The 16,163-nt window shown below is 53.8% G+C and overlaps 1 protein-coding gene across 8 annotated transcripts in view; it reads left to right on the forward strand.

Moving 5' to 3' along the window:
• The window catches only part of KIAA0232, an 89,168-nt gene extending 81,581 nt beyond the window's left edge, over positions 1–7,587 (forward strand). For 6 of the 8 annotated variants that reach the window (XM_079154309.1, XM_079154314.1, XM_079154310.1 and 3 more), the window contains 3 exons: positions 3,084–3,181; positions 5,151–5,287; positions 5,482–7,587. In XM_079154309.1, the coding sequence (XP_079010435.1) occupies positions 3,084–3,181; positions 5,151–5,287; positions 5,482–5,542 (296 nt within the window). In that variant the 3' untranslated portion in view covers positions 5,543–7,587. Of the gene's footprint in view, positions 1–3,083; positions 3,182–5,150 lie in introns of all 8 variants that reach the window. The other 2 variants (XM_079154313.1, XM_079154315.1) reach the window with 1 other exon arrangement.
• Positions 7,588–16,163: the final 8,576 nt, after the last annotated feature.

Consider the following 16,163-nt stretch of genomic DNA (forward strand, 5'->3'; position numbering starts at 1 on the left):
CAGGCAGCTGAGCCCGGCTGGCTCCTGCCTGCCTGGTTCCTCACCAGTCTCTCCCGTCAGAGCCCTGCAGCACCATGATGCTCTCGGGTGTGTTTGCAGGTTCACATCTATCACACTTGCCCACGCAGCCCTTCCTCCCAGGCCTAGGCGGAGCTGATGGGGCGAAGGCAGTTAGCACTGGGACTCTTCTTTGGGAGTGATTGTTTCTCACTGGTCTATAACTGTGGTGGCTCTCCAGACCCAGAGGTTCCCAAGGAAAGCAGAGGACCAAGTCTTCGCATGGCGTCTGATTGTTTCAGAGCACCCTTGAAGGCGGCAGCTACTCCGCTCCTGTGTTAGCTAGTGACTTGGCAGCCTCAGTGTTGGCAAGCTGTTCTGGTCTTTGCTCTAGCCCCGCAGGAGCCTAGTGGGATCGTGAGCCTAGTTTCCAGATGAGGAAGCTGTATCAATGTGGGCAGTCTGCCCAGATCTTGCAGGTCAGCTGTCAAGCATGACGGGGGCCAGGTTGTATATAATGTGGTCCACAAGTTTTGTCCACCACCACAACTATTTGTACTTGGCACTGAGCTGGACACTAGGGTTGGGGCAGCACAGACCTTGCCTTTGTGAACATCTGGACTGCAGGTGGGAAATGCCAGAGCTGTGCACAGAAGGGCAGGCCAGGAGAAGAGGGGTGCTTGCTGCCTCACTGTGGGAGACCCCTTCATGTAGTGATTTCCAACATACTCAGCTCACGTTTCTCTAGCTTGCGTTCAGTTTTCTGCCATCACTAATGGGAGTCCTTCCTCTCAGCTCTGGGTCCTTGGTCATCTGCACCATGTCTCGTAGCTGCTAGCAGATGAGCTTCTCTCATGTTTGTGTGTGTGTGCAAGGTGGCATATAGAGAGATGCTCAGCAGACAGATAGTGGTGGAGCTGGATCCCATGCATTTGCTCTGCAGTGACATTATAAAGCACCCCTCTTTCAGCATACAGGATGGGAACATGTAGCCTTAGGAGTGGGGGTAGCTAAGAAGACAGGTAGCTCCTCACCCGCTCAGCAGAAGCAGCCAAGGACTCCTGTTCCAGTGTTGCAAATGGTTAATAGCAGGCTTGTGCTACTCTGGGCCAGTGACTGGCCTGGAGCTCTCAGCATTACTGGGAAGGGGGATTGTTCTCTTTTACAGTAGGATGGAGAGATGGGCTGGGAGGTGAGGCTGCTTGTCCTGGCACCCATCAAGCCTGAGAGCACATGCCCTTGGCACTCTGCCCTGCCCACGTCCCCTTGTCTTGGTGGGTGCTTCCACTCTGCAAATGTACAGCTTTCTTCTGCTGATGCTGCTCCAGGCTCTGGGAACACAGGCAAACTGTCCCACTTCTCCTATTCAGGGGCCTTCCAAACAGGGACTTGAGGGCACAGGTGCCAATCACTTATAGCTGGGGCTTTACAAGGAGAGAGGCCAGGCAAAAGTGTGGCTGCCAGAGAGGGCAGCTCAGGAGTATAGTGAGGTGCGACCAGCCAGCAGTGGGCAGGGCCTTGAGAGGAGGGCCCTCTCCAGAGCTCTCGGAGGTGGCCCTGCAGTAGAGCAGCACAGAGTGGCCAGAGCCAGGAGCATGACACAGACTGAGCCGGAGCCCAGTGCCACTGTGCCCAGCTGCTCAGCCTTGGCAGTACCTAGGCCTGCTGTGCCTCCACTGCCATATTTCTAAGGAGCTAAAAGTAATGCCTCCCCGGGGGCTGTGGAGGACCCAGTACCTCGGCCAGTGCCTGACACATACTTGTCACTCAAAACCTGGTAGCTACCACTATGAGCATCAAGAAAACCTGGACAGCAGTCCAGCATTGCCCTTTCCTAATGGCCACATGAAGGGGAAGTGGGGAGGGCTCTGGGTTATGTTAGAGCGTAACAGTGGAGGGGTGAGTGGTGCTTGGCTAGGAGAGGTCAGCTGGGGGTCCCTGCCTCATCAGAGAGCGGTGGCCTTCCCTGCAGCCATCCCAGAGCTGGTCAACAGCTGTAGCGGGTGTGACAGTGGTGCCAGCTGCAGCACTGCACCCCTCTGACGTGCCTTGCGTGCCAGTGGCTCAGTGTGGGGTCAGCTGCAGCCTGTCCAGCCTGGATGGAGCCTGGGCTGCCCTCCTGACCTGACCCAGCAACTTCAAGTGCCTGGCAGACCCTGTGGCCTTGCCTTTGCACAGGTGCCCCGCAGTGCTCCTTGAGGCCCACCTTGTCTCTGTGGCAGGGTGGGGGTCAGAGCCTCTCACTGATGCCTCACGGTAGCACTCTGGGAGGGCAGGGTCAAGTGGGCTCACAGGTCAAACCCAGCCCTGCCAGAGTGCTCCCTGCCCTTCACTGTGCCTCTGCCTTAGCCGCCACCTTCAGGCAGTCAGGGATAGAGACGCTGCTGGAGAGCAGCTGCAGAGAGGCCGTCTTGACGGAGACTGGAGCTCCCCAAGCGACTTGGGCGTGCAGCCCCGGTGGAGAACGGCCGGCTGTCCTCCCTGGGTTTGATTCCTTTCCATCTAGCGGGCCACTTATGAGCAGGCCACTCGAGCCTGTCTTCCTTCCCCGTCCCACAGATGGTGTGGACACGCGCTAGGATGGTGTTGAGTCAGGAGGGACAAACAGGACGCTGCCCTGCTGTGTCCTTGCTGCACCTCCCTCCGTCTGGGACTCCTCTGTTCATGTGTTCTATGAGCATATCCGTGGTGCATCGTCTGTCTCCTCGTTCCACGTGCCTTCATGAAAGCAAGGACCTCATTGGTCCTTTCGTCCTGTGTCCCCAGGGCTGTCACTTTGCAGGCGTGACGGCATTTCACTGAGTGCCTGTGGAGCGTGCTCTCATGGTGGGGCAGCAGGAGTGTGCGCGTATGCTGGCCTGTGTTTAAGAACGCACTGGAGTAGCCGGTCCAGGAAGCTGCAGTTGGTACGGCTTTTTTCTCAAACACACCTGGCCAACTGTGCTTTTAGTGACTGCTTAAAATCTCCAGAGGGTTGGGAGACCTAATTTTTCAGCAAAAATGGAAGAAGAATGTGTGTTTCATAACTGTGACTTAATGGAATTTCCCCTTTCCCTCTCTTCCCTTCTCCACTCAAAATGATTAAGAATGTTATACAAATGCCAAGGGAGAGAATGGTATAGAAGAGTATCCAGATGTTAAAGAAATACCCAGTAATGAAGAGCGTCTGTTAGATTTTAATAGGGTAAGTGGACTGCCCTCCTCGTTGTCAACACAGAACCATCCCCCCATCTCTCTAGTCAGAACCTGGGAGTCCTGGGACATGCCACCCCATCCCCAGGTGCAGACTCCTCCTCTCTGGCCCTTCCTCTGGGCCTGTGGTCTGCCTCATGGCCCACCTTGACTGTCCCCAGCCAGGTTTCCTGAAGAGCCCACTTTCCCAACCTTTCCTTCCCAGGACGCCACAGGGCATTTCTCGGTGCACCGCTGCCCGTGACCCCTCAGGGGCACCCCTTCCACCTTTCAAGGCATGCCCTGGGGGAGCCCTTCCAGGGGCTTCTCCTGTGGGCCCAGCCTCTGGGAGTCCTCGCCACACCCTGTGCAGCATCCTGGCATCTGACTGTGCCATTTCTGACCTCTACCTCCCTGTAGACCTGTGAGCACCAGGGCAGCAAGGCCTTTGCCTGGTTCATTCGAGTCTTGCAGTTAGGCCTCGGGAAACCTCTGCCTCCCGGCGCTGGTCTTCATTGTCAGGTCAAGTCCTGTGAGGAGTTTCCTCCTGGAGTGCCCTGTGGTGTAGGTCCCATGAACCTGTCACTCGGCATGGGGAAGCTGACTTGTGAGGGCCTCTTCATGGGTTTTGCCTCAGTGAACAGCTTATGTCGCCTACCCCAACAGTCCCAGCCCCCAGACCGAATCAGGACTCACTCCTCACCACTGCCTCTCCTCCACGGGCAGTCTGCTTGCAGCCTCTTCACCTCCCACTTCACCCACCTGGTCCACACTGCTCCCGGTCCACAACAGTCCCATGCCGTCTCCTCCTTCCTGCTTCCACTGCCCTCTCCAAATGTCCCCTGTGCCCTAGGCTCTGCAGAATAGAAAACTAGAGCATCTAACGAGTTCACACAGCCTGGTGAGGTGGCCACACCTGTCACCCCAGCAGCTTGGGAGGACCTCGAGTTGAAAGCCAGCCTTAGCAATTCAGCGAGGCCCTGTCTCAAAATAAAAACTAAAAGAGGCTGGGAATGTGGCTTAGTGGCTAAGAGCCTCTGGGTTCAATCCCTGGTACAAAAAAAAAAAAAAAAAAAAAGACAACAACAACAAAAAAACCCCAAGTAAGTGCTGTGTATCTAAGGTTGTGGAGACACTGATTCAGTGTGAACCTGAGCTGTGACCCCAGCAGTCTGACTGTAGGACCCACGTTCTACCCGCTGTACTGGGACAGAATCCAGACTCCCTGCGCGCCTGTGAGGCCCTGTCGTTTTGCCCTTTCTGGCCTCCTGTCCCTCATTCTCCTCGCTCTTTGGCTTTCTGTGCTCCTGCCTCGGGCTCGCAGGACAGGGCAGTGCTGCCATCTGGAGGTGGACTGGGGCCGGTGCTAGTTGTGAGGACGGGGAAGGGAGTGTTGCTAGTCGCCATGACTGCTGAGGGGCTGCCACTTCCACCTAGCATCCTGGAGACCAGAGATGCTAGCCATCTGGCGGGGGACAGTCCCATATAACAAAGAGTGTGCCCAAACAGCATTGATAACGATGGGACCCAGTTCAGAAGCACTGCCTCGAGGCAACCGTGAGCTTTCACTCTGCTCAAAAGCCACGCCTATGGCCACTCCTGTGCCGAGTCCCCCACCATGCTGTGCATCTGCATCTGAAGCTGTGTGTCTTGGTCTGCGTGTCGGTCTTCTCCTTTGGAGCATGAGCCCCGGAGTCCCAGGCCCAGCTGCCGTGAGCCCACAACCGCAGGCCTCATTGAAAGTTCAGGAATTTCTTTGTCCTACCCCACCAGAGCCACATGTCCAAGTGACTGTTGTGCCGAGCGGGGCCAGGATCCTCCGTGGGCTGAGGGCAAGGCCGCTCCGAGGCGGAGGATCTCCTCCTGCCTGCGGCACAGCCAAGCCAGGGCTCATCCTTTTATCTCTGTGAACAAAGAGCATGTCCTCCCTTGGGAGGCAAAATCAGGGTTTGATCTGCTGAAAATTGTTTCTTGACTCGCAGGTGTCTTCTGTCTATGAAGCCAGATGCACAGGAGAGAGAGGTTCTGGGGCGAAGCCAAACGGCCTCCGCAGGAAGACGTGTGCCAGCGCCAGCGCCAGCACCAGCTCGGGGGACTCGGGCTCCGAAGGCGGTGGCGAGTGGGTGGGCCCCCGCCAAGAGGGGCTCTTTTCCCGCACTCACCTCTAACCCTGCAGAGTAGTTCAAATTATTTTTACACGATATGTGATGGGAATTGCCCTTCTGTGAGGCCTCTTAACCTAAAGCAACAAATAGGTTTCTTCGATTAACTGATTCAGATCAGTAATTATCTTTCTCTTCTTGCTTATTTTAGAGTTGAGGACAGCTGTCCTGTTGAAGATTTTTTCCAAGCTGTTGAATTCTTGGCTGTGTGAAGTAGACTAGCCTGTGTTGTGGTCCAGATGGGTGTGCATGTGCTTGTCCTGGAGGTGCCGCTGCGCGCCACCCTGCAGCCCCGCCCCCACCGCAGTCACGCCACCACTCCTGTAGCATCGCAGCGTCCACGCCACTTCTGCTGAGCAGAGACGCGGCTTGGTCCCAAGCCCTGGGAGATGTGTCCTGCCCTGCTCTGGGTCAGGCCTCCCTAGGGCCGGGGGAAGCCTGGGTGGCTCAGCCACGGTCTCCCTTCAGTAGGATCTCCTGTACCTTCCAAGTAGAAACCACAAAGGTGTGCGTTAGAGACTTACAGAATACTGTGTTCTATCTTAGGATCCCCACTCCAGAGTATCACGAAGATACTGTGGTTTGTGACTTTCTTGCTAACTGAAGACGCCAAGGATTTGGGGCGTGGGGTGGTAGATGAGGCAGAGTGGGGCGAGGACCCCGCCCTGCCTGCTCCATGCTGGTGTTGCAGTGTGGACACCAGAACGCCCGCCAGGGCCCTTGTGGTGAGTCTGCAGCACACAGTGAGGACCTTGGTTGCAAATTTTATTTTCTGGTGACTACATAAAATCAAAGCCCCCAAAACTTGAAGTTGTAAACATTTGACATGCGATAAAGGCCACCTTATCACCCCAAAGAAATCTTTGGCTGCTGCAGCTAGCTGCTCTCATGGCTGTGATGTAGTGTAGCTTGTTTCTCATCTTGTATTGGAGAGAAGGTTCTGGATGAGCTGTGCGTGCAGTGGGTTGGGTGGGTAGAGTAGTTTCCCACGTGCCTGTGTGGCTGCTGCTCTGATGGCCCTCATGTGACCTGCCCTGCAGTGCCTTGGGAGCCCAGGAGTCAGCGCACCTCCTGTAGGTCGCACTATGTGCGGACGCCTCTCGGGCTCTCAACAGTGCAGCACTTTGAAGCTAGGAGGGGCAGCATCTGCAAAGCTGGACATTTTAGGTTGTTTTTCTCTTTTAATCAGTGCGTCACTTTAAAAACACCTCATCTGTGAAGTCAGTTTAGCATCTGTAATATGGGGAACAGCAGTGAAGCCTGCCTGGGCCCTGGCGGCTTCCCACTCGATTCAGCAGGCAGCAGACGCACCGATGGTTGGTTAGCTCGGAGCCCCGCTGCCTGTGAAGTACCTGACTTGCTTTGAGCATGTGAGTTTGTTGCCTTTTTCCCAATGACACAGAAACACCCTGGAAGGCTGTGGAGTCGCTGTGAGAGGCCCGATGTGATCTTCGGGTGCTGTCTCGCAACCTGGGGGTCGTCTTTATACAGCACATCTTTTGACACTTTACAGTGGGTTTGTGTGTGCGTGTGTGCATGTGTGAGGTTTTATGTTGCTATTATTTATTTACAGACATCAGATAAGTTTTTATGTATTTTTCTTTCTTCTGGAGCTTCCTTAAAATTGATTAGCATCTGCACTGAAATATAATTTAACAGCAAGCAAAAAAGGATTGAAAGTTATAAATTCCTAAAATCACTGCCGCAACGATGATCCTAGAAATCGTTGCCTATGTAGCAGAGACCAAATAAGTAGATTTCAGACACAACCTTGAGCTCAGTTGGTTTTGGACAGCTGCTGTTCATCAGGAAAGGGCTCCAGGTGGCAGAGGTGCCGACCTCCTCAGGTGTGGGATGGTAGAGCACCTTCCAAGGGAATGGGGATGGATTATAAATGGGCCAAGGGCTTAACAAATTCGGTATTTATTTGTTTTCATAGTTAAGTGACTAAAGCTCAGAGGCTTTCAACAACAGAGTTGAAGGTGTGGTTTTTGGTTTTGTGAATGAATGATCACAAAAAGCATTAAGAAAACTAGAGCTGGCAATCGCTGAAGCGCACTGTGGTCTGAAGTGCACTGCGTCTCCACGGCCCTGAAGTACCAGTTTCCATTCCTGGGCTGAGATTTTTCCCGTGGTTGTATTGTTCTGATTTCACGTACACCAGAGTAACTGATTTTTTTTTTTTTTTTTTTTGTTTTGTTTTGTTTTGTTTTGTTTTCTTGTGGAGTTAACACCAAATAAAAAAAATTTAAAAAGAGCCTGTTGTTTTTATTATCTCAGAGGTTCCTTCACGCAGTTCCCAGCCTCTACTCCTGCTGTGGAGCAGTTAGTAGTGGCCTCATCAAACATCAGCAGTGCCTTCTGGGGGAACCGGGGGCAGAGACACCTCCCCAGAGGCTCCAGAGGCTGTGTCAGAGCAGGCCGGACCGGCCCCTGCACAGGGGCACTGGGGTTGTCTGCCAGGAGGTGTGGCCAAGTTGGTGCAGCTTTTCGCTGGGTCACATCTGAACATGCTTTCCTGTCCCTTTGCCTTGGTTCCCCGCGTGGCTGTGTGGACTATTGCCCGCCCGCTTCTGCTGGGGTTCTGACACACTGTCTGCATCGTGCTTTCCAGATGCTTGCACCTGCAAGAGCAGGGCCAGTGCCAAGGTGGCCTGTCACCCAGGTTCTGACCTGTTCCTGTCCCCAGGAATTCTGACATCATAGGACTGGAACCATGAAAGGCCTTTCTTTACCTCTGTTACCCAAAGAACTCAGGCCACTGCTGTTGCAGCTGATGCAGCTGTCTGTCACCATGGTGCCACCTGGAAATTTCAAGGCACACAGTGAGTGGCTGTGGCAAGAGCCCAGGAGGCCTGCACCTGCACCACACCCAGGAACAGAGGAAGCCCAGCCTCCAGCATCTCTCAGGTGACCTCCCAGGCTGGCACTGTTGCCTCGGAGCCGCTGCTGGCCTTACACCACTGGTGTGGGTAATTACAGCATTTCCAGGACGGTTGCTTCACGCTGCCAGGCCAGCAGTGACAGGCAACATCACCACCACCTGACATCAAGTGGAGCCAACAGCACCAGCTGACACGAGCTGGGGGCTTCTTAGCACACAGCCTTCCACACTCTGTGGTTTTGGCCAACATCCCATGAGGCAAGAACAGTTGCCCTCTTTGCAGACGGGTAAACTAAGGTACCATGAGCTGTTGGGTCTTGTGATTGCAGAATCCATTTGATACTCTAAAACCTCGGGCTCACCAAAATCCAGTGAATCACAAACAGTGTGTGGGGGAGTGTGTGCCCTCTGCTTTTGCCAAGTAGCCTTTTCCTGACCCGTGTTAGGTACTTCCCACCTGTTGGCAGGATGTCACTTCTCAGGGTCCTACTCCATCCCCCCTCACCCCACCACCGTGCACCTTCAAGTGAGTGGGTATCATAATGGGAACTCTTCATCAGGGTTGGTCATAGGGACAAGACCGTTCGTAGATGCTAGAATGCAAAGGTCAACCAGACATATCCCTGTCTGCTGGGCTGTCTAGCCTTTGCCCTCCCTGGGTTTGCAGCCCTTGGCAGGAATCCAGCCAGGTGGACGTGCAACAGGGAAGTTTGCCACGTGAGTCCAGTAACTGGAGAAAATCACAACTGCTCAGACTGCTGCACAGGCTTCCTTCCTTCCCTGTGGTAGGAGCCCTTGAGAGCAGTCACCGGGCCTGTGGCTCCAGGCCCCACAGAGGCCATACACCACTGTGCTGGCTGGGTGCTGACCACAGTCATGTCACCATGTTATGGCTACTGAAACCACCCTCTCACCTTGAAGTGAAGTCACATGCTAGCCTTTTGAGGCAGCAAACCAGCTTCTGCAGTCCCTGGCTCCTGTGGTAGCTGGGCCAGAAGGTGGGGATCAAGGGGCATCAACAGAACCAAGTGTCCATCAGAGCTGAGCCAAGGGACTGCAGGCCACCATATCTATGGGGGAAGACAATAGCACAGTCCTGTACCTCATATCACACCTGGGGACCATTCAGAGTCCCACGAGTCAGGCCTATTTAAGGGGATAGAATAGGCCCCACCCACCCTTTGGCCTGCCATCCCTAGGTCCTGTTACAGGTGGGGACAGCGTCTCCTTTTAGATGACCTCAAGGCTTAGACGAGGCCACCATCAAAACTGAGAGCATGTTGCACGCTGGTCCTCAAGAGTAGACCAAGGCCAAGAGCCTAGGGCCATGTGTGTGGGCTCTTCTCCCCTTTGTCGCCACCTGAGAAGGCGCAGTGGGAAGAGGCCTCCACCAGCCGCGCCTCCCCGGGCTCCGAAGCACAGCACTGCTGCTGCCCACCGCCTGGGGTCCTCCAAGCAAGCCCAGGGTGCCCACTGCTGTGGCTCAGAGTCCGAGGGGCTGGTCTGGAGCACTCACCAGTGTGGTGAGCTGGGGGCTGTCGTTGATCATCAGAGTCCCAAGTGAAGGGCCCTGCAGTGACCCCCAGACCTGCTTACAGAATCGAGTCAGCTGTAGAGCTGGGGACACTGCCAGTGCTCTTGGAACCCTCCTGAGGGTGAGAACCTGAGGAAGACCGCACTAGATGCGCAGTGCTAGCCAGCTTTGTGGGCACAGCCAGGAGTTGCCTCCCCGTGCTGAAGAGGAGGTAGTCCAGAGAGGACCTGGGCCCTCTGCCAAACCCCACACTCAAGCCAGGAACATCCCCAGCTCAGTGGGGCCTCCAACTGGTACTCACACGTCTTTGGGCTCAGCTCCTAAGCATCAGTGACAGGACTCATGTCAGGGGCCTGAGGGCACCATCTGTGGCTTTTCTCAGGATCCAGTTCCTGGTGGTCAGAATGTCAAACGTAACCAACACGCCCTCCCACAGACCACGAGCTGCAGACCCATGATAATGGCAGCAGCGCCCCACCCCCACCCCGGGGTTGCCTGATGCTGGGGCTGTGCATGTGTTCCCTCCCCAGGAGGAGGACAGATGTGGAACAGATGTGGAAGTTGCACAGTGAAGTTAGGACCTTCGCCTGGGTGACAAGTCACTTGTGACAGACCCCAGATCTTGGCAGTGGAACTGCCTGTGACCTGCTTGGTCACTCATGCCTGAGCTGCCCTCAGTGCCCACTCCTTAAAGCCTAAGCTTGCCTGGCAGCCCTGTTGCCACCACAAAACCTGCCCGGGGTGCGGGTGAGCCTGGCCTCCTTTCTGCCTCTGGGATCTGGTGTGGTGGGGACCTCAAGGGCTCTCTGTGCTCCTGCCTCCTGCTTCCCCAGCCCCACTCACTGTCTACTACCTCCTCGCCGCAGGCTGGGGCGGACCTGGAGGAATCCGGCCCCGGGAGGTTCCTCTGCCTGCAAACAGGTCCCACTTCTTGCCAGGCCTGGGTGGCATCCCATGTGGACGGAAGTCAGGCTGCATGGACAGGGCTGGTGGGCAGCAGGCTTGGTTTTCCTACTGACCTTCTCTGCCTTGACTTTCACAGTCATCACAGTGGAATGGGAACAGCAGGCTGAGCTGTTTGGGGGCCAAGGTTGTCTTCCTTTTGACATTAAGCTGCTAACGAGGAGGAATGAGAAGTCTCTTGGACCTTGGTCTCCCCACCTGTGAGATTTGGACTGCTTCCCATTCAGGGAGAAGATCTCCCCAGGGAGGATTCTTGGAGGTATCCAGGTTGGTGTGGCATCAGGTCTGGCATCGAATGCCCAGTGTTTGTGGAAAGAGAGGTGATGTGCCCAAGGCTGCCTGACACTCCTCCCGCCTAGGCATATGTAAGTCCTCATTCAGACAACCGAGCAGTCCCCAAATCCAACCGTGCACCCATCAGGTGTGCTACTAATGTTGACTTCCAGCAGTACTAACAAGGCAGGTGGTGGTTTTATGCCCCCATAAAACATAGACTGGAATGTAGTGGCTTTTTTGGCATTGGCAAGGCCAGCAAGATGAGGTAAGTTCTTGACTGGGTGGGCTGGTGCTCTGGGCCCAGGAGCAGGGTAGGAGACAGGTGACTGGCAGCCACCAAGACATTCCAGTTAAAGCTCCTGGTAGACAGCTGATATGGTTGATGAGACCTGGGGTCTGAGGTGGCTGTACAAATGACAAAAGAACAGGGCCGGGCATGGCGGCACACACCTGTGTTCCCAGCATTTGGAGGCCAGCCTTGACAACTTAGCAAGACCTGTCTCAAAGCCAAAAGGGCTGGTGTGCAGCTCAGTGGAAGAGCAGTCGCCTTGTACGTGTGAGACCTGAGTTCAGCCCCAGCTCCTCAAAGGAAAAGGAGTGAAATGGAGTCACCATGGCAACCCCGTATGTCTAGGCTCTGAGAGGTCGCAAACAGGGACTGGCAATGTCAGTTCATTTAATCCATGACTCCGGGACCTAGTCTGTGCTAGACCCCAAAGTTAGTAATGACTTTTATTCTTCTGGACCAATAGAGCTCCTTCCACCTTGATCTTTGGTGACAACAGCAGCACAGCTTCTCTTTAGTCTCCATGGTAACTTCAGCCCCTGCAGCCTGCCTGGGCTCGGCCCTTAAGTCCACTGGAGTTTGAGAAACAGTGGGGGCTCCGCCCAGCCTGCACAGCCACCTTCATTCCTTGGCCCTTGCTGGCCTGCCTGGCAGCCCTTCAGGAACCTTGTGACGTCAGCTGGCTGGCTGTACAGAGTGAAGTGTGCTGGCCCCAGCTCTGCGCTGGCCAGCTGGGTGGCCAAGACCGTGGGGCATCTCTGGGGAGTTCACAATAGGGGTGGGCACCATAGGTGACTTTACATACCCAAGGGGGTGTGCCTGCCTTCCTGTAGGATGAGTTGCCTGTTTCATCTCCAGGAGACGTACGAGGGTCCTTTTCCACCTCATGCCTCTGCAGACCAGTCACGGACACGTGTTTCCTGTGGGCAGCATCTGGCTCTCCAGTGAGCAGCTGCAGATCAAAGCAAGCAGCGGAAGCCCCAGCTGGGCACAGCCTCCCTGAGACTGGAGTCCAAGTGCTGTGTGGAAGGAGGTGCTGTCGATGACAAGAAAAAGTCTCCCTCCCCTTTCCTAGGCCAAGGCCACCCCAAGCACTGGGGGAGCAGGGGAAGCCTCTGGGCAGCATGAAGGGCCCAGGGTGTGGGCCAGACTGCCAGCTCCCACCTATGACGTAACTCCCACCTGTGCCAGCAAATCAGTCACTGAGGCCACTGAGCGGCCTCATCTGTACAAGTGAATTTTTATTTCCCAAGATTAAAAGGAGTAATGTGGTCTAGGGGTGTGGCTCAGGGGAAAAGAAAGTGTAAGCTGAGGACATGATCTGCGGCCAAATAAAATCCAGCAGAAAGCAGCGGAAGCAAGCTTTATTGGAATTTGGCCCTTGGGCGAAATTCCTAGTCCCTGGGGGTACAGGTCAGGGTAGGGAGCCAGAGAAAATCTCCTGCAGCCCTGGCTGCCCAGGGTCTTTATAGGCCGGAATGGGCGGGGATCCTGCTGAGTGACAGGTGGAGTTAAGGGAGTTAAGGGTCAGCAGGTGGAGTTAAGGGTCAACAGGTGGAGGTAAGGGTCAGTGGAGTTTTCTCATCCCCTTGATTGATCACCCTGTGGCACGCTGCCCTTCGTCTCAGTTGCTCTGCTCTCTCTCCTACAGTCACCCAAATTCCGACCTAACAGAAAGAAATCATGAGGTTTCCCTTAAAGGTCTTTCTTTGCCATGGTATTCCAGAACATCCCATAAGGCAGGCACTTCATTCATGAAAATGTCTCATTATGAAGCTAAGCGATTGCAAGCTTTATGCAGTGGGTCGCCTACTGTGGGATGAACCCATCGCTATAGCCAGCACATGGAGCGTGGGGACAGTGGGAAAGTGCTCTCGAGGCACCTGCCAGTATCTGCATGGTGGACTGCGGGTCTTGACAAAGTGCAAATCTGAGCTCATCTTGGCTCCATTCACACAGCCCTACTGTTGCTCCCACCTTGCCACCATCTGAATGCCTGGGTCACCCTAAATAACAGAGAGCTTCCACACAGAATATGGATGTGTGGCACACGCCTGTAATCCCGGCAGTTTGGTAGGCTGAGGCAGGAGGATTTGAGTTCAAAGCCAGCCTCAGCAACTTGGTGAGACACTAAGCAACTCGGCAAGACCCTGTCTCTAAATAAAATACAAAAAGAGCTGGGGATGTGGCTCAGTGGTTAAGTATCCCTGGGTTCAGTCCCTGGAAGAACAAACAAACAAAATTATGGATATGTCCTCGGCAAGCCACCTGCCCTCCCCAAGCCTTGCGGGAGAGGCCCAGGGCCTGGCAGGCCCCGAAGGAGATCAAGTGAGCAATTCTTTCTTTCCTTTTGTAAGCAAAGACCCAGCTTTGTCCAGCACCCCAGGTGTGTCTTTTCTGGGTTCTCATCTCGGGCAGGGTTGGTTCATGCTTGTTGGGTGAGGCCCAAATCTCCCAGGAAGACTGGGCTTTCTGGGATTGGGGTATGGAAGTGAGACCAGCCATCCTCAAACTGTCCTGAGTACCTTCTGTGAGGAGGCAGAAGAAGAGATAGTTCCAGAGGGCAATGACAAAACCTGTGGAGGCTAACGGGGAAGAGGCAGAAGAGAGAGTCCTGGGAGAAAAGCAGAGGCCAGAGAGCAAGGTGCCACTGGCCCCTCAGTCTGCACCCTCAGCCTGTGATTCTGGGCAAATCTAGCCCTTTTGGGACTTTAAAGGCATCCCCTCACATTCTGGGAAGAGCAAGAATCCCACACTCTGCAGATATTTTCTGTTGAGTTCTAACCAGGCCGCCCTGGGGCAGGGCGCCCTTTAACTCTGGTGTCACCACCAGCCATGGAAGGGCACAAGAAATGTGCAAGGGGATTTGTGGTCCCTTAGCAGGGAAATAGTTAGCTCTGCCAGGTGCTGGCAATTGGGGTGGGAGGTAGGAGATAGGGTCCCAGAGAGGGCAAGAAGGAGCCCCAGGGAGAGGGAACAGACTATTCAGGCTGTGGTCCACACTCAGGGACTGCTTGGAATCTCCAAGCAGGAGAGGGGATAAAGGTTATAGGGTCAGGCTGGAGCCAAGCTTGGAAAGGGGTTACATTTAAGGCTGATGGCTGGATGAAGTGTCCTGGTGGCTTTCAGGTGAGTGGAAATGAAGCGGTAGCCTTTTGGAGGTATCTGTCCCTTCCGTCTGGCATGTCACCAATGCCTCATTGTCTCCCCCAACCCCCAGACAAGCATGAGGTCCCTACCCTAGTACATCACCTGTGAGGGAGTTCCAGGTGCTTCCCAGGACCCCTCTGTGATCCTGGGGGACCTCAGCCTTGTCAGTGGCAGAGGCCTTACACAGGTAGGGTCCCCCACAGTGACGGCAGGTGGTCCAGGAGCTGGGCCTGCATCCCTTGCCCATCTCTGCCCACTTGCCCCCATGAAGGTCCACGTGAGACCTGAGTCTGCAGGCCTCTGCATCAGGCTGCATGTTGCCCGTGGTGGCAGCAGACAACCAAGCAATGCCTTTACGGGAGGCCTCTCTGAAAATTCTACTTTGGGCTCACTGTGACTCCAAGCCCGCCAGGAGCTCTGTGTTCTTAGTACTTGAGCCTGGACACCTCCAGCATCTGGTACCTCTTTTTCTTTTGATTTTGATTTTATGGATGCATGACAGTTCTGCATAGAAGTGGGGTTCATTTTGCTGTAATCATACATGCATGGAATTTAATATACTCCATTTCAGTCCCAGGTCCTCCCTTGCCTTCCCTCCTCCTTTCTCCTATTCCTCTTCTGCTCTACTGGTCTACCTTGCACTCATTTATATAATTTAATTGGTGCTTTATACATAAAGGTGGCATCCAGTAAATTACCTGCATGTAGTGTAATTTATCATTCATTCTATATTTCCACCATTTTCCTGCCCCCCCCCCCCCAAAAAAAAAAAAATCTGGTACCTTTTAAAGATCAATGAACCATGGTCACAGGAGATCCAAGTCCTCTCCCACCCCACTCCAGGCCATGGCCCCAGGCTTTGGAAGACCCATTTATTTCATTGTGACTTTTTCTTCTAGTCAACCACTTGGGATGCTCTGGGAATGCGTGACCTTAGGTTGTGAGCCAGCCCAACCTGGATCAAGGCTCTCAGTAACCAGGGATCACCATGGGGTACCTAGGACAGTTAGAAATGCAGCAGAGAAAGAAGGTCATCCAGACCCTTAGTCATAGGACTCTACTATCCCCATCCCCAACAGCAGCAAGCGTTAGGCCTTACAGAGACCACAGCCTCTGGGAGCTGGAGTCTTCCTGGCGTAGGGCTCATCTTGCTTAGCTAAGGACTCTGATGAGAAGGGCTGAGAGCCCTCATTCTCTGGCTCCAGGTGGCTGTGCTTGTCCGAGTCTGCGGTCATCCCAGCCAGCTTATTAGCACATCGTCCTTATGAAAGCAGCATGTGGTCACTGTGGGGAAGATTCAGTTATCAGACATACACAGGCAGGAGATGGGCAGGAATGCTCACATGCTCCATTTGCTGTTTCTTCCTGTCTTATTCCTGTGGATGGTGTGTTTTAAATATTTTGATTATACTCAGCATGTCTTGGTACTTAAACTCTTCCTCTAGGTTATAATACTTTAAGATTTTAAAATATATTGAATTTTTTTGACATTTTGCCCCACAAATATATGTGTAAATTTATATTGTGTATATAGTATATGTTGTATATATAATATCACAATATATACAATATTCTATTGTACATATTTATGGAGTATAGTGATATTTCAGTACACATCAGGGTAATTGGCATATCTATCACCTCAATATTTGTCATTCCTTTGTGTTGGGAACATTCAAAAATCCTCTCTACTAGCTACTTTGAAATACACAATTTTTCTCAACCAAAGCTGCCTTATTG

This window comes from Sciurus vulgaris (genome assembly GCF_902686455.1).
Source record: "Sciurus vulgaris genome assembly, chromosome: 9".
Taxonomy (NCBI): domain Eukaryota; kingdom Metazoa; phylum Chordata; class Mammalia; order Rodentia; family Sciuridae; genus Sciurus; species Sciurus vulgaris.